Source organism: Halichoeres trimaculatus, unplaced genomic scaffold, assembly GCF_033239565.1.
Source record: "Halichoeres trimaculatus isolate MK-OKI-2021-1 unplaced genomic scaffold, fHalTri1.1 fHalTri1_scaffold_20, whole genome shotgun sequence".
Classification (NCBI taxonomy): Eukaryota; Metazoa; Chordata; class Actinopteri; order Labriformes; family Labridae; genus Halichoeres; species Halichoeres trimaculatus.
In genome coordinates, this window is record NW_027437198.1 from 19,766,958 (window position 1) to 19,789,823 (window position 22,866).

Consider the following 22,866-nt stretch of genomic DNA (forward strand, 5'->3'; position numbering starts at 1 on the left):
ACATGTTCCCCAAATATCTGTCCGCTCAAGCCGGTCTCAAAGGCTTTCTGGCTCTGCACATAGATGCTGACATGTTTTATGGCCAGTAGAGCTAAGCGTGTATTAAAGAAAAATACGAAAAGCCAACATGTGCACTTATAGGCACACTGTTAAAAGCTGGTTTAATGGTTACTCTGGGATGTGGAGTTTTTATTTGAGGCCCACAACACTGCCAGTAGTTCTATTGAGCATGGCCACCAGGAAAATATATGATTTTAATTTCCAGCCTGCTAACATGTGTACGTGAGTGTGAGTGTTCTCAGCAAGTGTGTGTGAGGATGTGCAAACAAAATGAACAGCTGCAACGCATCTGTTGACTCCGATCAGATGCTGGAGGCCTCTTGTAACCCCATAAGGTGTCCCTCCTCCAGCACTGGCTCCGGATTCAACCTGCAGACAAAAACAGAGCGACGAAGGATAAAACTTAACCGTCCCTCCTGTCCACCTGACCAGCCGACTCCATGTGATCACTGCAAACGTGATATATGACTCCGATGGTAGCTGCGCAGCCAACCGAGCAGACGAAAAGCCAGGAGCAGTTGATCAAGATGATATCCCCGCCCTCTGTCTCTCTGCTTTCACCTTGGGTTATGCCTTTCCACTCCGAGCTGTTAAGGCCTACATCAGGCTAACCAGCTGGAGAGGAGAGGAGCTTTATGGCTGCCCTGCTCTATGTTACACTTCATCTGCTCATGTTTGGGAGACGATGACCTTCTCTCCTCTGTACAGATTGCAGGAAATGCTCCTAATTCTACTCATCTCTGCTCAAGTGTGTTGCTGCAGATGTTAAGCAGGCCTCGGCAGCGGCATTCCATGGATGACCAGTGTCAGCAATCGAGAGACATAACTCAACTTTAAAGCCCTGTTTGTCAGATGTATTCCATAAAAGAATTTGCTGTTAGATTTGGCTGACCTTGTAAACATTTGAAAACGCAGGCGGCTACAGAGGGGAGCCAAAGTGTTTATCTGAATGCGTCAAGCATGGTATTGTCCTTAAGGCTTGAAAGCTTTGCAACAAGAGTTAAGAAGATACACGCGTCTTATACAGTGTGTTCTTTTCAAGGTAAAACTGTGTATCACTCGGCCTTGGCCACAGGTGCCTTCCCTCTTCATGTCTGTAGGTTATCGGAGCAAAAATGCTTACATTTGTCTTGCACAACGCTACAAGAATTAAACATTTCTCCTTTGTTCCCCTTGTGAACCAACGGCAAATTATATTCAGGGCTGCAGAAAGACCTTGGGCTGGCTGGCTGGCTGGCGCGGCGGCTCCCGGCTCTGTTATCTGTGCTGCTCTGTCTCTGAGACCCTGACAGGCAACATCAGACGGAGAGAAGCCAGAGCAGGGAGCTGCCTTTTGTTTCTCTTGCACACATCACTCCCAGATTTTATCGTATTACAGGCCAATCCAAGAGGAGCAAGAGGACAGCAGGCAGAGCACCCTTTTTTTTAACCAGCGCTGCTTCTTGTGACCTAAAGGAGGCGCCGGACACAGCTAGAAGGGCAAGGGAGGGTGTGAAGGACAGGACATACAGAAGAGTCCTCGTTGGCGGTTGAATGTTGGGATGCTGATTTATGGGTGATTTCGTCAAAGGGAGAGGGTGAACCTGTGACTCCCCATAAAGCAAGACGCTCGTTACCCTGATAGGGAAACTGATGGACGAATGAGAGCGGAGAAGCAAAGTATAAGTGGGACGAGGGGGTGGGAGTGAAGGCGTTTTTTAAAAACCCTAAAAGTGTAGAGAAAGTGTTTCCATTTTGAGGCACGCGGATGACTGAAACCGAGGGAAGAGAGAGCAGGGCGATGAGGGAGGACAGAAATATGGAGCTGAGCAGCAGGGGGAAGGAGGCAGAGTGATGGAGGAATGATGGAGAGGGTGTGAGGACGGAAAGGGAAAACTGAGAAGGGGAATGAGTGATGGGGCTCAAAGGAGCAAAAGGAGAACAGGGGATGAAAGTGAAAAAGGGAAGACAGCAGGCAAAATCCGCTGCATGAATCGAGCTGCTTGCAGATTTATGTGGTGTTTTGGGTATCATTATACATCAACCAGAGGAGATGGAGAGACTGGAGCAGTGTGGTGCCTATGGGGCTGTGTGTGTGTGTGTGTGTGTGTGTGTGTGTTTATCTGTTTACCACACTTTCATTCCCCATCCTCACGCTGCTCATGTCTCCTCCAAAGCAAACTGACTGCTGAATTTGACAGAACACACTTGCCTGTGGTGAGGTAACATCCACCCACATCCACTCTCCACTTTCCGAAGCCTATCTATCGAGCAGCGATGGTTGAGAGAAGAGAGGTTTAGACCACCCAGGACTGGGTAGTCAAAGAGGTGCTTTGATGTGGCTCGAGCATATGTGCCGTGCATGGGTACCATCTCTGCTGAAACACACTCGCAAAATACAGTTTTACTGCCTCCTGTGCGGCATCATTACTCCTCGTCACTGAGGCGCTGGGATGTTCAAAAGAGAAGGAGGGAGGAGGAGAGAAAGGGGGAGGCTGCCACCTCCTGTGCCAGGCAGTGCCATGCTGAAACACTGGAGCCGTACGGTCACCCTGAGGGAGGGGAAACCTGCCCGGCTAACCACATCTCAATTAACCAATTAAGTTCAAAAGTTAACGGGGACTAATTAAAGATAATAATGCTGAGCACTTGTTTTTATCTGCCCTTTTTTCCCTCGAACAGGCACGTTTGAGTCCATGACCTGGCTGACTGAGCTCAGGCTGCGTCAGCTGAAACACGGCACGCAATCTGCCCTTAGTCACCAATCCATCCCTGGGCTAGAAAACATAAAAACAGAGCGTTTAGATGGATCAGTCATCAGATGTACAACAACCAGATCCGGACTCTTCCATGTGCTGATTCCAGCGGAACAGGAGAACCGTGAAAATCCTTATTCTGGATTTGGAGATGACAGCCCAGCAAGGAAAAGTCAGAGAGAGTTGGACAGTTTGTAGTCACATCTAACCCGGCTATTTCCTGTTCACCCACTCGTATTTTTTGGTCCTGCAGATGGGTTTTAATGGATGCCAAATGGGAGGTTTAGTGCCTTGCTGTTGGCCTGTTGGAGTGTCTTTTTAACACCATCACATTAAATGACTTGTGTTTAGGACTCGAGGCTACAGCGTGCTCAGCTCGTTTACAATATGCCTCGGGCGGAGAGTGTTTGTGACTTACCACTAAAAGAACAAATTTTATCCCTGTGTTCAAGAGGAGGAGAAGGGGAGGGGGGGCTGCTATATTGGCTGCTACCACCAATAAAAGATATGTGGGCTCTATGACACAGTTGTAGTGGGGCTGCTCTGAGCCCTGGAGCCAAATGCGGTGTGTTTGGAATCAGGCTGACAGCTAAATAGAGGAAGAGGTGAGAAATCCCTCTTTGACTCTGCTCATTTTTAAGCAGGGATATCTTTTTGCTCTGATTTTTGGGGGGGTTTATTTGAAGGCTGTGACAGTTTAAGTTCCTGCTCGGTTGATTAAGTGTGTGTGTGTTTGTGTGTGAATGAACAAGGGGGGACAAGAGAAGTCAGGATGCAGTTTTAAGGGTGAAGGACTCCCCTGTTGTATTCGAAACCCTTGAGGATTCCTCCCCCTTTCCTCTTCTTCCTCCTCCTCCCTTTTTACAGTCATCTCTTCCTCTGTGAGATCCACAATGCTGGGAAGAAATGTGTCATTAACAGGGGAGACCAAAATAATGTTTATGGGCTCAAGCAGCACTGAAATCATTTTCCATATCAGTGCAACTGCATGGGCCCTGTGGGGGAGTAAATCTGATTTTCTCCTCCCTGTGCCAATGGGAAACATCATGGGAAAGAAAACAGATTGGATTGTTAGAGAGATGGCCTGATGCAGCTGTGGGCGGCTCGTTTTGTGTTTGGGTGTGTTGCTGTGTGTGTGTGAGTACAATCTGAGTATCATAAGAGAGGAAGATGGAGACAACTAGAAAGGGGAAGAGAAAGAGAAATTGAAGATTTTTTTTTTAAATGTAGATGTTTAGCATGCATGTGCGGGAGGAGAGAATGAGATGGATGAGCCCCACTTAGGTAATCACAATTTTATGCCGCAGGAATAAAGACCCAGAAGTGAATCGCTCTCATGTAACAATGGGTCAGTTAACAAGCACACTCACCAAAGTTTGGACAGATAATAAATGGTTCTCCTTGAGGAGTGTGTAGCTGCCCTGTATACAAAGAACAAAAGTGCTTCTGGTCTGCAAGCACTCAGCAAAATGTCAAGCCTTTATTGGCCATTCCATAAGAAACACTTGCGTTTCATCCGAACCAAGGCAATCATTCAGTAGCAAGCATGGATAGAGATGTAATAAAGTACAACGCTGATGGAAATAAGTTGGTGTCTGAAGAGGAAACATTTGTAATGAGTCAAGTCCAAGGAAAACTACATCAGTCTAGTTTGCTTCTACATCATGAATGTTTCAGACCAGGAGGAACTGAAAGCAGAGTTAAGCGATTTGGTGTTGTGACATAGCTTTTCTTGTATGTGCTATTAAATCTACGTAGTGGGAGTTGGGAATGTGAGTGTACATGTGTGGGTGGGTGTAAAAAAAAGGAAGGTAATGGGCCTTGAGCTCATTTGTCCTGGCCCGGTCGCTGCTGCTGCTGCTGTTTCGCATCTGTCCTCCCACCTCCTGTGTCCCGGTCTGGAATGTCTGCTTGTTCTCCTCAGATGAGGCCAGTGACTCAGCACTCGATTTCACTTTCACACGGATCACAGAAAGATCACCCAAACACAGGTCTGAGCTGTAAGCACGAACCTGCCAGACAATACCTTCACTTTAGCCCTTTTGTCAAACCATTAACTTCTCAGCCGCACATGTCCAGTTTCCTCTCTAGTCTAAATACAAGCCACATGCCCTGCTCTGTGCTCTGCCCTTAACATCCACCTTTACCCCAGCTTCCTCACCTCCCTGTGGCCTTCACCCACACTGCCAAACCCTCTCCTAGCACTTGCCTTGACAGTAACAGTCTCCTTTGTCTCCTAAATGACACTCTTCCTGTTCTGCTCCTGTGTCCAGCTCTTATTTACTGTGCCTATAAAACGTCTCTTCAGCAGGAACCTCTCCAGACGCTGCTATCTCATCCTGTCTGCCAACCCCCTCCTCCTCCTTTTTTCACCACTGTTGGCACAGGAGTGAGAGGACTTGAGGTGGACCTTGTTTTGAAAATGATGGCTTTAATAATAAAAGGAGGCTTTCTGAAAGTTTGATACTGTAAAAAGGTGTACCCCTCAAGGAGGTGAGCCAGGTACTGGCCCACATTTGATCCCTGCTTTTTTGTGACTTTTCTCCTTAAATCAAATCGTAAAGAAGAATAAGTTTATAGAATTGTACATTAGTGATATGTCCCCCTGACAAGCCAGTTGGATTAACGTGTGTAACATGAAATAGTTGTTGTATAACTAGGGATGTGTGTGTTTGGAGTTGACTGAATGATAAATATTGTCATTCTTGATAGTTGGCATCATGTAACTACATAAAAGGCCCTTTAGAAGTGAAATGGTCTCACTTCTATATAGTTCCCTGCTCATGATCTGCATCTGTGATTCAATGGTAAGGTCTGGCTTACCAGGGAGAACACAAATCCATTTACCATACATAGACAGAAGTCCCTTTGATGGCACCAAGGCAGAGAGAAGTGAGTCGACAAAGTGAGGAACAAGGTCTTTCTAAGTCGTAGTAGTGGTGGACACTTGAGCCCAGTTTCCACCAGGCAGTCCGGTTTAGATCAGTACGGCTTGGTACAGGTTGGCTCAGTTAAGCCTGGTCCTGTTTGCGTTTATGTGATACAGTAAAGATACCCAGCAATTTGTCCTCTTTGTGATTGGCATGTGGCTCTTTGATATATAGTGCAATCAAGCTTTGACAATTCTTTTGACCAATCAACAGCCTATGGTGTTGTAGCTCCACCTTCCAAGGTCAGATCGTTTTGGTCTGGCACCCCTACAGAAGGGTGCCAAAAAGTGGGACGGCTTGTCCTGGTTATTTGGGGGTCTGTCCCAGGATTAGTCAGTTGAAACACTATAAAACGAGCACCGTGCCGAGATGAACCGAATTGGACCGCATGGTGGAAATGGGGCTCTAGGCTGGATTGGCAAAAAAAAAAAAAAAAAAAGAGGCCCATAAGAAATCTACACAAGAGAGTGATTGAGCATGGGCTAAAGGGTTGGGATCATGTGCTTTACAAACCAAAAGAAGAGTCAGGCAATACAATGAAGACATGTTTGTTTCACTTGGTGAGGTTGTAGTTGGTAGATGCCCTAAGGTTAGGATTACCTACCAACACATGTTATGGCCAGAATACACCAGATGTAGTGTATTCTTGTCAGTAAGGCACTGGGCTGTAAGTACTCAAGCAACCCTCTGCAGCACCTTTCCCCCACTGGCCAGTACGGCCTGACCTTGCAGAGTAGATGGACCTGCCTGATTCAGTTTCTGACCCTGCAGATCCATCTTGCCAGGCTCCATTTACCAGCAAATTCACTTGGCTAATTTCTAACCAGTCCAATCAGTCGTTCTTGTCAGCGTTCCTTTGATTCTTAAGTTAACTTTACAAAAACGGCAGCATTTGTCCAACGCCATCATTACAGCTGTTTCTCGCGTTCCTGTAGTTGTTTGTCTATTGTTTCTCGGCAGCGGCGCACATAAGCTATGTCACACCTTGGCTTGTTGTGGCTTGGTCTGTGGTGAGTGTTTCAATCAGAACGGTCGTCCAATCAACAGCTGTTGATTTTTTTGAAGGTCCCGCCTATGAAAACAAATCTGAGGAGCTGCTACCCAGATGGACTAGTGAAATATTTCAGTGGCGGATAAGTCAGGTTAAGTACAGCCCACAGTCGCAGTACTCCGAGATAAACCAGACAAGCCTGGCCCACCTACATGATTGTGAATCGTCATTGTTTACACGGAATGTGGTCTCATCATAGTCTGAAATGATTGCCTGAATGACTGTCGAGAGGAGTGGCCACACTAGTACGTCAGACTTCATGGATAATAAGTCAGGTCTTAATGCTTGTGCATGAAGTGTACCGCGCTAGAGCACACCTCTGTAAAGCATACCAAAGAAGAGAAGTATACCATCCCTGACCATGGTAGACGGGACAGACTGGTCTTGGAGGGTTGAAACGTGCTGAAACAGATAGTCTGGTACACTAAACTACTGTACAAACTAAGTCTAAGAAGTTTGCTTTGCATTGTTTCTTGTCATAATTACGTGTGACTATTTATGAATATGTTACCTCGTCTCTTTGTATCCAACAAAAATTGTGCTAAACAAAGAAAAGTATTGTCAAAAAAGGGATACCCTTTTCTTTTATGTGGTTCCAAAACAAATGCAAACCCTGGAAAGAGTCACGTCCTTATGACAGTGGGTGATGGTACTCATAGGAAATGGTGTCTGTTTCTCCAGACTTTAAGAGCAGATCCAACTGATCAAGTAAATAATTAGTATGAAGAATTCAGTATTAGAGCTGAAACGATTCCTCGAATGATTCGAGGTACTCGATTACAAAAGATACTCGAGTAATTTTCTCAGCCTCGAGGAATCGTTTGATTTTTAAAAAGATCAAATAGTGGTATTTCAAATAGAGCTGAGGCCATATTAAGAGAGTTTTCAGACCCCTCAAGCTACCTCTCATACAAGATAGCAACTAGCAACAAATCTAGCTTCTTTTCTGGAGTTTAGAGACTAATGGGTCATTCTACGAAACGGGGTCTGCATATTTGGGTCCGCAACATTTGATGAGATGTCCAAGGCACAAAAAATGTGTCAAAGTGTGTTTACAAATTTTGGAGCTACCAAAGCAAGTGCTCTTATTGACATGCTGTATCAGAAAATTCTATTTCTTAAAGAGAAAAATTTTCATTTGTAAAATAACTGCTCTTTAATTAAACAAAAATGTATTTTATCCGATTACTCGATTAATTGATGGGATTTTCAGTAGAATACTCGAATACTAAAATATCCGATAGCTGCAGCCCTATTCAGTATGCAAAATAGAGCAAATCTGGAAAATCTTCAAAAATGTCCAGATGTCCAGTTTATGTCGCAGAATGTTCGTAGGATACATGTTGTTACATATACAGTAACTACTACAAGAAAAGATAAAAAAGAGATTTGGGGGATTTGAAATGTATGGCTAATGTATGGTAGGAGTATAGCAATTTTGAAAATGTTGTAAAAACAGGAAGCATGATCCTGCTTAGCCGACCAATCAGAGGGTTTGCGTTGTTTCGACATACAGTCATTAGAAAGGTCAGGAGTCACATAGTCACATTTATGTGGGCAGGGTTTCTGTTAATTTCCAAGTCAATTTTTGATGAAAAGCACTTCTGCAGTTAAATTCCTTAGAAGTCTCATTCCCACTCTGCCATTGCTTCAATCGCGAGCGAGTGGCTGACCACAAAGCCACTCTGCAAACACAGGCTGTCATCTTCAGTGGGACAACCACCATATTCTCACACAATCACACACGCAGAGGCTGGCATATGCTCAGTGACACACACTCCCACTCACTCTCTGCTGCTCTTTTACCCTCAAAGTTTCTCACAGTGTCTCACACCCTTATCTACACTTCCAGTCCAAACTCTGGCCCCTTACCCCCTCCTCTCCTCTGGATGTTTCTCTGCAGTACAAACCATTTTTCTCACTTTCTTCTTGCGTCCATTCTTCCCACTCCCTTTCCACTTCTCCCACCCCCGCACTGACCACATCCACTAAAACTCACTCCACAGGCACGCAGTGTGGAGAGTGTCGGAGGCGTGCGCTGCTGGCACTTTCCCCCCCACCCCTGCACTGGGACCAGCTCCAGGACTGGACTGCTTGAGTTCTGTCTCTCTCTCTCTCAGTTCAGCGTGCCTCTGATCTGAGCAGCCCCACCATTCAGCCACCCTCCAACCCCAACGGCCAACCTCATCGAGGAAGTTTGTGAAGCAACAACAACACTAACGACAACAAAAACCTCCTCGCTACAGTTGTTTCAGAAATGAGGAGGAATTTGGCTACCAGTAGTGCTAATGTTTTCAAGATGACTGACTGTTTGAAGGAAATCCCCCCGTCTTTAGTAGCCATTTGAAATTCTTTCTGTGTTTTATTGTGAGGAAGTAGGTGCTGGGTTAGTCAGCAGCCCTCCAGGGTAGCTTGCGCAGTCTGTCTGGGGCTGATGGTGTGTACAGTGGCCCAGTCCAATCCAGCTTTGCCGTGTTACTAGAAGGGTCAGAAACGTAGCTGTGTGTAAATTTGTGCGCGGAAAGTCTGGCTGTCTTCTTCTTGAGTGTCTGAATTTCTGGGTAGAACATGGAACTTCATCTGTAGGAAAGTTTGACGCGAAAGACACTGATGTGGGAGTGAATTTTACCAACAGGCACCCTCTTCGGTATGTTTTCACTTGGTAAGTTTACACTGAAATGCCATATGTCTTCATTCTACGCGCACTGCTTATGGGTTCATTCAATTCATGGCTCTGAGCCAGACCATTAACATTTGCAGCTAAAGCTATTAACTGAAAATTCTGATGGTAAGAGGAATATCTATCTTAAAGTTTCTTACAAACCCATGCTTCGGTGACTTGTCATGCTGTGACAGAGAGTTTTAAACAGTGCCAGGAACAGCTACTTAAAAAGCTGCCCTTTAATGAAAGCAAAATGTTTCCTGTTGTCTCATTGACTGCATAGCTAATTCTAATGTTGATTTAATTTGTATGAGAGAAGAGAGAGGGGAGTGTGTGTTTAGTCACAGGTCATGACAGAAAAAGCGCATGTTAGCTGTAATCCTTCAGGCTGTGCTGAACAGATACAGAGCCTGGCTGCCACATGGCACCGACTGCTGACTGTGCAACCTCAATCAGCCTGTGCTCACTCACACTTTCAGTGATAAGGGCTCTTATAACTAGTTGTATACGTGCGTGCATGTGTGTGTTTCCAAATCTCCTGGCTTTTCTTCATCTTCTACCTGATCACTGAGCTGTGGGAACAGGTTGACGCAGTCACACCTGCCATTTTCTCTCTGTCTCCCTTCCTCCCTTGTCCCCATCACTCTCATCTATGGCTGTCTGTCTGGTGTCCTTGTCTAGACGACATGTCCATCCGTCCCTCCAGGCTGCCGTCTGCAGATAAAACGAAGACGCAGACTACCTTGGCTCATTTTTCAAGAGCGGACAGGGAAATATGATGCATGGTGAAATTGTTCCTTTTTATCTTCTCTTAGACAATAGACGCAGTCGTAGATCACTGCATATGTGTGTGTGTGTGTGTGTGTGTGTGTGTGTGTGTGGTATCGCTTGTGTGCCAAAGCATGTAAGTGCATGTGAGGAGGTGTGTACTCCCCATGGAGGAAGTTTTGACCTGATTCCCAGCATTCAAAAGAACAACGTGTTGTGGGTGGGTGCTTGTTGCCTTTTTTTTAGCTTTCTTTTCCCTCCATCACTTTCTTGCCCACTCTTAGATGAATCCCTGTAGATCCTATTATTGTATAATTCCTTGTTAAGACACTAAAATACAACTCAGCATTGATTAGTATTAATGGGCAGGGATGCTCAGTGGGGCAGATTAGCAGCCCAAAACAGGGCAAAGATTATCACCTCCCTCCCTACAGCCTAACATTCGAAACCAGATTAAAGCACAGAGAAAGGTGTTAGTGGGTGATGACGAACTGCACAAGATCTGGGGTGGGGTTTCAAGGTAGTCTAGGGAGGGCCACTGTTCCTCAGCAGCACAATGACCAACTGCATCTGCCCACTGCTGTAGTAATGGAAAGCATTCAGCCTCTCGCCTCCAGCGCTGTTTCTCTATCGTTCCCATGACAACTGGGCATCCGTTCTCCCTGCTCCGCCTCCCCGCCTGCTGCTCACTCAGTGCCATCCACAGGGGCCTCTGCTTGGGCCCACATTACAGTGTGTGCATACATGTGTGTTTTGGTTGTTGTGCACAAACTGGACTCTGCACACCCACGCTGGAGTGTGGGTGGAGTAGCGCTAGCTAACACCTCCATCATCCGAAGATCTGCTGCATTCGTGTGTTTGTTTCTGCATTTGAAGGAACCGTGTGCGTTGGGGTCGTAAGACGCCGGGAGAAGGTGGGGTTCTTTCATTTGTGCGCTCTCGTTTTACTCCTTTAATTCTCTGATAGGATTAGTCACCAGCTCTCCTCAGGATGGGCACCTACTAGGAATGAACAGGACCCTATTTTCTTGAGGAGCCAACACAAGCGCACTGCTGGCACCACTTAAGAACTCAAGAAATAAATAAACAAGGTTTTTTCCTCCCAGAACGTAGGCAGAAAAACACACAACTTTTATAAGGAGCTAGCCTGGCAGTGGCAGGCTCTCTGGATCTTTGACACTGTTTAATAAGCTGCTAAATAAACAGTTATGTTGAGTCCAGCTCTGGTGCTGTCATGCCTCAAACCTTTTGCTCCACTTGTTCTGCACTGCTTTGGTTGACACCCAAACATTAACTACCCAAACACTGCAGTAGACCAGCCCACTTTTATAACCTGTGTGCTTTCTCACAGACACCTCTGATTCATTAGAGCTTACATGAATTTAGGGAGGGTTTGTGAGGGTTACTCATGCTTCTTGATTCAGCTGTGTTAAGAATTCAGGGGTGTTTCTGCAGTCTTGTGCAAGGTATATCACTCAGCGGGAGCCCAATACTGGGGGAGGAGTTCCTCCCTGAGTGACAGTTGGTGGAGTCAGCAAGACCCAATGTGACAGAGGTGAAGGTCTAGATGATTACCCTGTGTCACAGTTCAGTTTGAAACCAATGTCCAGCCCTTGTTCCAGCATGAGCGTGCCAAAACTGGAAAACAGAGAGTTGTGATCAGGTGTTGTGGGACAGACTTCCTGTTTGAGTCCCTCTGAAGATTCTTCTTCACCCCAAACATCAGCTTAAACTTCAAAGATCCCTTCACCTGACACTTAGTCTTTCTCTTTGTCCCTCTCCTCTCTTCTCATTGTCTTCCTTGCAGAGCCTCTCCTCGGCTCACTGTGTGAAGAAGGGCTCCGCAGCCTCTCTCTGTCACTCCGTGTCTCTCTCACCCTTTCTCTTTCCCTCTCTGGGGCGAGGCTGTTAATAATGCAGGAGGATTAGCTGATTTATGTGAGCCTGAGGCGCTGAGGAAAGCTGGGGTTCCTGGGGGCGACAGGCAGAAAGAGAGGGCAGAGGATTGTGCAATGTGCAGGGTGGTGCCATACAGGAGCCCTGGGTGTCTGGATGATGGTGGCTGGATGTGAGCCTACAAAGTGTGCTGGCCACAGCCCATCCCCCTCATTGCCCACAGTACACTTTATAGAGCTCTGCTAACGGGCACATGAAGGGTCAGGGGTGATTCAAGGTGGCAGTCTTGAAAAGTAGAAAAGGAAGGATTCCAGAGAAGCTTCAGGTGAGATAAATCCAATGGTAACGACATAGAACCAGTAATGTGGATATTTACACCAGTGTTTCCAGAAACTTCTTCTGTTTTTGCTACTAAATGCAGTTTGCATTATGTTATTTAATCTGGTTAGCGAAGAGCTTTGATACAATCAAAAGTTGCCTGCAGTAGGGATGGGTACCGAATTAGGTACTTCTATGGATACTAGGGCTGGGGCGATATGCTATTCTCGAGATTTGTTTCTTTTATGATTTTTGGGGTGCCGATTTTATTAAATTGCGATTCCTGGGCATTTAAGATTTAACCCTTGAGTCAGACAGAAACATTTCCCCCTCTGCTGGAGAAAAGTGGTAACTTTTTTCAAATCTAGTTTATAAACAAAGACTGAAATGAAGAATTCAATTTTGCAAAAAAAAAAAAAAAAAAGTTTTTCCGACAAAGAATCCCAATTGTGATATTGTCAAACAAGAAATTCCAAATATGTCCATTTTTGTTTTTTTCCTTTACTCCTAAAAGGTACTACCTGTATTCCATCGGTAGTGCCGAGTACTGATACAAGTAAAATCAAAAGGTCCCTTGCTTAGGTACCGAAACGCATCCTTCTGACAGTGAAAGAGTAGAAGAGTAGGCAATTTTCCATGCTGGACATAAACACAGCATTGCACGGGTATATATGTATTGGGAAAACGAATATGTCAAATTTAAAATCTTTGGGGTTTTATTATCAAACAAATTTATATTTATTCACACATAAACACACAGAAGTAACAAAAAATGGTACTGATGAGTACCAATACCGATTGCCAGGTACTGGTTTCAAATGTGAAAGGTACCCATCCCTAGCCTGCAGGCTAGAATACCTAGGAAAAGGTACCAAATTAGGTACTTTCATGAGTGCTGACCAGATTCTGTTCTGTTTTCACGCAAAATCAAAGGGTGCCATGTTTCAAAACCTAAACCCATCCTTGGGACTGTGAGAGAGTGGAAGTGTAGGCGATTTTCCTTGATTGACATGAACACGTCAATGCAAGTTTATATAATTATGTGAAACTGAAAAACTTTGAGATTTTTTATCAAACAAATTAGTATTTTTTACTACCTAAACACACACAAAAGCACCAAAAATCAGTACTGATACCAATTGCCAGGTACTGGGCATCAGTACCAAATTATTTCAAATGTGAAAGGTACCCATCCCTAGGAATACTGTATTACACCTGAAACTATGAGGTGAAAGAAACCAGTAAAATGATTATATATAGCACTTTCAAAATGGATTTTTTTGACATTGAGTAAATTAACATGCCAGCATTCATCAATTTTGACCCATCCTCACTCCAAAATCTGGTTCTTGATGAATCTTTTTATTTATTTTTTTTATGTAGGAATGTTGATCAGCAATTGCCAACGAATGCAACTTTCCATTTTCCATTTGTTTGGATTGTGATAATATTTTTAAAATCATAAACACTGAGGAGATGTTTTTGTTCTTTTTTGAGTTCCTGAGTTGACCAACAGGAAACACACAAACACACATGTCTGGTTTTAAGGCTGTTTTTCGAGGAAGAGCTCTGTAAGGTTGGGGATTGTGGGGGATTTCCACCTGTCTGGGGCTCTGGTGACAGAGCTGTGCCTGGATGTGTGTGAGAATGCGTGTCCAATGCCTATTTCTATGCAGGAAGTGTATTTGTGTGTGTATGTGTGTGTGTGTCTGCATGCACCCGTGCTCTGGCCCTTGAGCCACAGGCTTTTACGGTACAGGGGCAAGCAGCAGACTGATGGGTTTATTCCTGCTGTCTGCCCAGAGGATGTGCTCACTCACCGGCTGGCTGATTAAGACTTCCACACAATTGTTCTCACACTCCCAGAAAAACGATCGATTCATGTTTGCACTGATTCACGCTTAAAGAAAATCAAATCACCCGGCGTTCCCTGTTAGATCAGGGCGTCACGAGGGGCTGCTAATGAATTTTTTTACCATGTCACTCTCCTCTCCGTTTTCACAACGCGTGCACGATGTATGCACCACCAATGTGTGTTTGTGCACATATGTGCATGTGTGCTCTCATCCAGGCATCTTCATACATATGCATGAGGCTTCACAGCGGTGTGACTAGGGGGAAATGAATGTGCAAAGAGCCGGGGACCCGGGCCCCTCGCTCAAGTGCACTGGCGGGCGCGTAATGGGAATGTAATTTAAGCAGTGGTTAATCAGTGTGTTTTCTCCGACTTGCCCAGCAATGCATAATAGACAATCAGCCCCCAGTCACACGGGCGTTGCTACGAATGGTCAATTACTCATCATAGTCTTGTTAAACACACAGTTCAGCCAGCCAGGGACAGATTGCTTGGCTGGTACCATCATTATGTTAAAGAACAAAGCAAAGCAATGCAATGTGTCGGAGGGAAAGAAGGGAGAGGAGCGACAGAGGAAAGAGCTCTCAGAGGTGGGACGGAGGAAGGAAAGGGGCCACTGTGACAAAGCAGAAAGAGGAAAGAGGAAGAAGCGAAACGTCGAAATGGAGCCAAAGAAGAACATATGAATACGATGTCAGAGTCATGCCAGGAGAAAGGAGGAATGAAAGAAAGAGAGACAGAGAGGAGGTGAAATGGAGCAGAGCAATGAAAAAGATTGAGGGCATGAAAGTGAGAGATGGAGAGCATAAGATAATGGAGGGAGGGAGAGAAATTGAGAAAGGGACACTGGGGAGCAGGAGCAAAAGTGTGTGAGAGCGAGAGGGAGAGAGCCTGAGAAAGTGTGTACTCAGCTGTGAGATGAGACCTCTGTCTGCCCATGGGGAGAGGTGGTGTGAGGGGAGAGAAGACGAGGGGAGAGGACTGGGCTGTCAGTGAGGGGGAGGAGAGTCTCGCACTCAGTCTCAGCTCACACACACACACACAAAGACACACACTCTCCCCAGGGTAGCGATCAACTCTGCCTATCATAATAATTCCACCTAGAAAGCTGCTTGACTCCAACTTTCAACATCTACATCTGGAGTTTTTCTTGATTTCGGTCACTCTCATGCTCTCTGTGTACATGCACTCCTCTGACTCTAACCATGTTCTTTCTCCCCAACTTTGTCCCTGTGGGTACGCAGGCAGTGGATTGATGGGCAATTCCTCCGCCTCCTTCATGGGGACCTTTCTGGCCAGTAGTCTGGGTACCCCCCCTTCCCATCCGCCTCACCCTTCCCGGCCACCCTCCTCGCCCTCCTCACCCTCCTTCCGGGGCGGACCCCACTCCAGCGCCTCGCAAATCTGGTTTCCCCATTCACATGAAGGTACCTCAAGTCACACACTCCCACAAGCCTCACCCCCTCATCTCACAGCGTCGTCTGGGGACAGAGCTTTGCAGGGTGTATTGTTACTGATACTGTATATTTTTAGGTTGTGTTATAGCATTCCACCATCAACTTGTAATTATCAAGCAAAGGCCAGGCTCCCACCCTTTTATTTGTACTCCAAAATAGGTCCGGGAAACCTCATGTTTAGAACTGAACATTGTACCCTGGTTTCTGGATAGGGACACAGGGTCAAAAGTTCAGCCAAGGAATCTTGCAGTATTGGATTCACGTCAGCAGGAATGTCACTCAGGATTCTGTGAAGCAGCACGAGCAAGCCAGTAAAAAGTTGCAGTGATTGCAGAGCTTTCAGCTGGTGTCTACATCACAGTTTAATAGGGTGGTTCCCACCCAATGTTAAGCATAAAACTTCATCCCTATGTACAGACGTTCATGCACAGTCAGGAATATACAGCCACGCACACAAACATACAGTCGCCACATTTCAGCCTGGATACAGACAGGAAGTCAGGCAAGGATAGAGAAGACAGATTAGTCTGCTTGGGTATTTCAGGGAATTTCAAATGCAAAGGATGTCAGATAAATGTAAGAGCTCCTACCCACTGATACATTAATGCAGGGTCTGCTTTCCTGTGACTTCACGTCTTTCACTTTAAGATCTACACGCTTATTATCTTTAAGTAATTACATGATGTGATGGTTTCTTTCTATAAAGTGAACTGCAGTCTCTGAAGTTGACATATTTTCTCATTCAGTCTTCTTGCAATCATTTATATATTTCCTAAGAATAGCCCAGCTGTTAGTCCAGGAGGCAAAGCTAGTGGGGGAGTGTTTGTTATTTGTGGTCACTGATCAGCGGCGCCCCAGTTGCATGATGTTTAGCTGATTGGGTGCAGTGCAGCTGAGATGCTGTCTGCTTTTTTTCTGTCTTTCGTTTTGTGTTTCTGTTTATGTGTATTAAGGCATTGGACACCTCCCAACTCCTTTTCCCTACTTCCACTTAACTTTTTAAAGGTTGAGTCAGGGGGCATCTAAAGTGTAGACGAGGTACGATCAGGAATTTTAACAAGAAGACAAAAATAAACCAGAATGCAAAATAATTCAGAGTATCAGACGTTTTTTCCAAAAACAAATCTTTTAACACTCGTGTTTCTTTCACCTCATAGTTTCAGGGTTTCACTGTCAAAGATTTTCTTCTTGTGGAAAAGTAGAATAATATTAATAAGAGTGATGATGATAATGCCAAGCCTAATAAAAGTAATGGAGGTGATTATGACTGGGATTATTACTCAGTTGGCAATGGAGGCCATTATCTCTATTGCAGTTTAATTGCATATAACGCACTAAGAGCATGATTGAATCCAGACTGTTCATCAACCACATTCAGCTGTTCCCTCCTCAAGATAATTGCATATTGTCTTTTTCCTGTTTTGCATAAAAAGCAAGTCATCAAAATGAGCGGCACAATTACCCAGACTCTCGCTTGCTCTCTCCGGGTGTCAGCAGAACCCCACCAGCAGCAGCAGAGCAGGCGCTGAATAGTGCGTGTATGTGTCAGCGCATTAGTGTGTAACTTGTAACCTTAAAGATATTCTCTGGATTTTTTTTTTCCTTTTTTGTTTTTCTGAGAGCATTTTTAAAGGAGCTGCATGCAAATTGTGCATTCAAAGATCATTGTTTGATGCTTGTGTCTCCAGCACATACCTGTCACCTGTCACAGTGCAGAATATCTTTGTCTCTTCTGTTCCCCGGGCAATTTTTCACAAAACCCCAGAAGCCACCGTTTATTGATGTGAAATAATAATCTCATTAGTCACTTTGGACTTGTTTGGACCTCCAGCCAAAAATCCAATTTTGGCCCATTCAGATTATACCAATAGATTTATAAAAGAAAGTTTTTAAAAATCAAAACCAAGGCAGGGACAGTTGATTATCTGGTGATAGCCATATTTCTACCGCTGCCTCTTGGTTTGGACAACCTTGCAAATAAAGTAACTCATCTGCTTCTGAAACAGAGTTTTGAAGCATATTGTCAGTGGGAGCCATCCTAGACATGGGGAGGGCATTGAGCCTCCACAGTGAAAGCTGCAGGGAGCTGTGTCTCTGATTGGGCAAACTTGCAATCTTAAAATCTTCTAAGATGCTGACTTGGAAAAGAAATCATTCCCTGTACAGTTTGAGCCATTAGCAAAATTAGCTATCCAGGCCAGAGTCTTTTTTTTTTTTGTCCTGGTCTGTAAACGTGATTTCTTCTGTGATGTAGATTCTGGTGCTTCTGGAGCCAGCCTCAAGCGGACTTTCGATGAACAGTTTATTTCCTCATATTTTGATACCAGAGGTTGCCACTTGGCTAATTTGTGATTATATGCTACAATATGCTACAATATGCTACAATATGCTACGATACACTCACTTTGCGGAATACATGGAGGTTAAAGGGGGTCTGAGACTCCTTTATTGACACAAGAGACCCCATGAAAGCCTTGACTGCTAATCTCATAATGAATAATTATGACACTATTCATTACATTACATTATTCAATATGATAGGCTACATTACGATATAATACAAGATTATACAATGCAATAACTTGATAACTTGCTATGTGCAATACATGATACCGTACCACATGTTACGATACATTATGATACATTATAATACATTATAATACGTGAGGATGTTACATGTTAAGTATGGGTGGGAGAAGAAATCAAAAAACAATATATCAAGATTTTTCCATTGACAATATTAAAATTGGGATTCTCATCTAAAAAAAATCCTTTTTCTTTTTTCAGATTCAAATTCTTTATTTCAATGTTTGTTTATAAACTAGATCAGAAAAAGTTACCACATTTCTCCAGCAGGCGGTGAAATGTTTCTCTCTGATGTGCTTTTTATAAGAAAATATGGCTCCTGATTTAGTCTTTAGACATTATCATTATCATTCAACTTTTTTACTTGGTCTGGTGTTAAAAGCAAACAAACAAAAAAACGCAAAAATTGTAAATATTAAACCATCGTTATTCACATCTCATCGGCACCCCAAAAATTGTAATAGAATCAAATCGCGAGAATTTCATATCGTTCCAGTCCTAATGTTAAGCATTATATGATACAATATTATACGATGTGGTAAAATAGAATACACAATGCGTTCTTAGACTGCAATAATGATTTCATAATTTAAGGATACTGTATTCATAGATAGATTGCTAGACATTCATATAATGATTTATAAATGGATTGAGGTGTGAGCTAGTTCAGGCGGACAACTTAAGCGGTGCTGCTATACACATCACGTGCCCCACTCATCATAACAATCTCTCGATTAAACATATAACATGTATGTATCACCACAGTAAACAAATGAAACATTGTCCGACTGAATTAAATCAGATTAAAAAAATACACATATATCTAAAATTGAGGCATATCTTGAAGTAAGTTAAACAAATTTATCTGTTTTATATTTTATTCCTTTACTGAAAGATCAACAAACAGTTTTTATGTTGGCCTGAAAGATTGTCCCTCAAACAGCTGAGGTCATTATTGCTGTGACAACCAACAAACAAAAGGGTCAACCAGCTTCTATTTCTCAACAGCACTCAATGAAATTTCTTGAATATGAGCACCACTGAAAAAAACCTGCACTCCACAGTATGTGAAGTCCACCTTGTGTAGGTTCTTGAAACTATCTCTAGACTTGAGTTCATCCTCCACCTTCCTTCATCCTTACCCCTTGTGTCAGAATGAAAATCTGGAAGTACTCTTTTCTCCCTTTTTGTTTTATTTTTGGAAGAAGCTAGCTCATTTCATAGCCTCTTTCCACTGCTGTCTGACATCACACTGTCTACTTTTATTATGCAGCTGTCAACTTCTTTTTCTTCGGCCAATTAACTGCTGTTCACGTTACTCTCATCCACACATTAAGCACCACTGCAAGGAGTGACTTAGTCAATCAAACTGTAAAGAAATCTGTTAGAAATTTTTTTTTAAATTTCCACTGAAGGTACTAATATTTAGCCTTGGTGTATCAATAATTAAATCAGAGTTTAAATTGAGGAAATACATCTGTGTCAATATTTTATTCCTCTTGTACGAGAAAGCATTGAGAGAGGCATTTTCCAGGTTTGTGAAATCCTCACAGACTCTGTTATTTTTATAATAACTGAGAAAATGTTTAATATACATAGGTAAGATGTAGCTTTTTAAATGGCAGTTAACTGCAGTATTCAATAAGAAGTAGCACAAACCTTTGAAAAGATTGATTTCATTGGTTTGAAGACCACATCTGAGAGAAAGAGATGCAGCTTCATTTGCATCAGCAGAGACTGGCTCTGAAACGGTCTGAGTCTGTTCGGAGAGAGCGGGGGAAGTCATGCATACAGACCACATATCTACTGGGAGCCTGTGCGACAAACCATTAGCTGAGTGACACATTAAGCAAACCTATAAATAACTTCTCCACATAACAGAGGGAGAACGCTCCAGGATCAGGATGAGTTTGGCAGAGAGCGAGTAAATTTGGTGTTGTGAAGTCTTGTTTGAAAAGGTAATGTTTTGAGGAAAGAAAGTGTACGGTATCCTGTCATACAAACACTGACATATTTGCAATGGGTGACAATGCCAAGAACTGAACCATTACTTGCTTTCATGGTTTTTGGGGGGAGCAAGGATTAAAAAGGTTTTTCATGCTTCTCTTTTCAGATTGATTGCCAGATACAGTAAGAGCCATTGTGTCTGCCACACATGGGATTGTCTGTTTACCCTATAAGGGGAGCCCTGCCCTCTCTGACAAAGAGTGTTGTGACTGTTTTAATAAGTGTAATGTAAAATGTTCTTCATAGCACTTGGTGAAATGGATTAGGTCCCTTTGAGCGTTCAGGTGATTTATTTTTGTGTTTGGATCCATGTGAATGAACCTTTCTGAATCAACTGAGCAGAAAAATTAGAAAAGAAAAATGGACCATAAAAAACCTCCTCACAGGCCTGAGGCCAGCTGGCTGAAATCCAAATGACTTCTTACGTTATGCCAAAAACAATCGCACTCTCATATTTCTGTCAACACATATAGACACACACACACACACGCATGCACACACACCTGTCTAATCCACTTCTGTTTGATATGCCTTTCCAAGCCTATCTTCAGTTGTCCATCTTTCCTTCTGTTAGCAGTTGCTAGCTTTTTCCTTTGGTGGGATTTAAACAGCACCCCCCACCTCTCCTCTCTTCCATACTCCTGCCTCTTTCATTCCCGCTCCTTCTCTCTGCCTCTCGTGCCAGCCTGCATCCCTTCCTTTCAATTAGTCAAACCTAAAGAGATCCAGCACAGCACTGCCCCTCCTCCACCAAACCCCTCCTCCTCCACCTCCTCTGTGTCTTGATGGTTCTGTCACTTTTTCTCAATTAGCGGACCTGACAGGCAGCTAAACCTGCTCCTCCTCCCCTTTTGGTTCGTCCTCTGCTGTGCTCTCTTCCTGTCCCTCTGTCTCTGAAATGTTACGGCTATCTCTTTGGAGACAATCCTCAGTTCTGAGTTTATTTTATTATGATTTGGAAATTAAAGGCACCCTCATCTGCAATTGGACATGCTGGTGTCTTCAGAACAGGTTCTCAAGCGAATGGTTCCACGCTAGAGCAAAACGACTGTCATCTGCTTTTAATTCAGCAGGCTTAATTCTGCTCTGCCTCTAGGTGCTGTTCTATATCCAGCCCCCTTCTTTGTCCTCCCTGTCGGCCTGCTTCTCTTAACCCACCATGCTGTGAGAAATACCTCCAGAACTTCTAGAAATCCCTCCCTGGGATGCGGCTCTGTTCGTTCTGCCTCTCGCCCCTGCTCCGCCTGTGGAAAGGAGGGCATGTGCTGCGAACTCCCCTCTGCCATTCACTTGCCAATGCGGAGTTGTTTATGTGTGTGTGTGTGAGTGTGTGGAAGGAGCAGAAGAGAGTGCGGCTGCTGTGCAGTCAGCAGACTGCACTAAGACCCTGCTCACGTCGCCTGCAGCAGGAGCAGCGGCAGCAGCCTCCCTTGTCCCAGCCAGATTAATGGCTGAATGGGCTCTGCCGTGCCCAGCAGTCCCCCTCTTGCCGCCCCAATGGAGGGCATGCTGAAACTGAGCGGGCTGGCATTATCGGGCACAGCCAGACCACGCTGTGAAAAGGGATTACGCCGTCAATCGTCACGCTCACAAACAACATGCTGCCGCAGAAAAAAAAAAAGCCCCTCTACCAGCTTGGATAAAGACTGCCAAACAGCTCGATGCTTTTCTCCCCTCAGAAAATCAGAGAAAACGTCTTGCTTTAACAAAGGAACCCCCTCCTTCCACTGTAGATGAATTGGCATAAATGTGTGCTTATTAATCATGACAGCATAGAAAGACACGGAGACAATAAAAGAGAGACAGAGAACAGCGTGAGAGAGGTAGGAAAACAGGTGAAACAAAGAGAAAGATGCAGAAAAAGTGAGGGTGTGTAATTATCACCACATTATCCTCAGAAAGAAGCACCTCATGTGTTATTGCAGGACTGTTTGCCCTTTCTGTGCATTTTATTAATTAAGAGGGGAGCAGGCTGAGGCCGTTCGGAGACGGGGTCATTAAGCCCACCACAACACTCCTCCCTCCACTGAACGGGCTCACAGCACCAACCTCATTGTTCCAACGTTGGAAAGTGAGATATTCCACACTCTTAGCTCCTGTTAAAACCACAGTGCTGTGCGGGCGAAAACACACATACACACACAAGGCCAAATGAATTGCATCTGCGCTTTCGTGGATAAGGTCGCACGCTTGCCAACACAAATACGTCTGTCTTTCATTTAGCTTGTAGAGCCATGTTTTCCTCCCTTTATCCCCCTCCTCCTTCCCTCACTCCGTCTGCGAGCTGTGTTTGAAAGTGAGGCTGGAGGGTGAGACAGGTGCAAAAGCAGAGAAAAGGAGACGTGAACCACCTGGACTCTGTAGATGACTCAGAGGTCACTGGGATGCTTATACGTTGTGCTGCCGGACAGGAGACTTCTATTTTGATCACAATCACTTGCATCAAAAGTGAAACACTCAAACTGGTTTATGTTTTCCTTTAGCATTTCTTATTCACTTTCTTCCCTGACATCAGCTCATCCTCATGTCAGTGTCGACATG

General features: G+C 44.3%; 1 protein-coding gene across 7 annotated transcripts in view; it reads left to right on the forward strand.

The window, feature by feature from the left end:
- The window catches only part of bahcc1a (BAH domain and coiled-coil containing 1a), a 76,072-nt gene that overhangs the window by 21,375 nt on the left and 31,831 nt on the right, over positions 1-22,866 (forward strand). For all 7 annotated transcript variants that reach the window (XM_074696089.1, XM_074696093.1, XM_074696092.1 and 4 more), the window contains exon 3: positions 15,520-15,702. In XM_074696089.1, the coding sequence (XP_074552190.1) occupies positions 15,520-15,702 (183 nt within the window). The remainder of the gene's footprint in view (positions 1-15,519; positions 15,703-22,866) is intronic.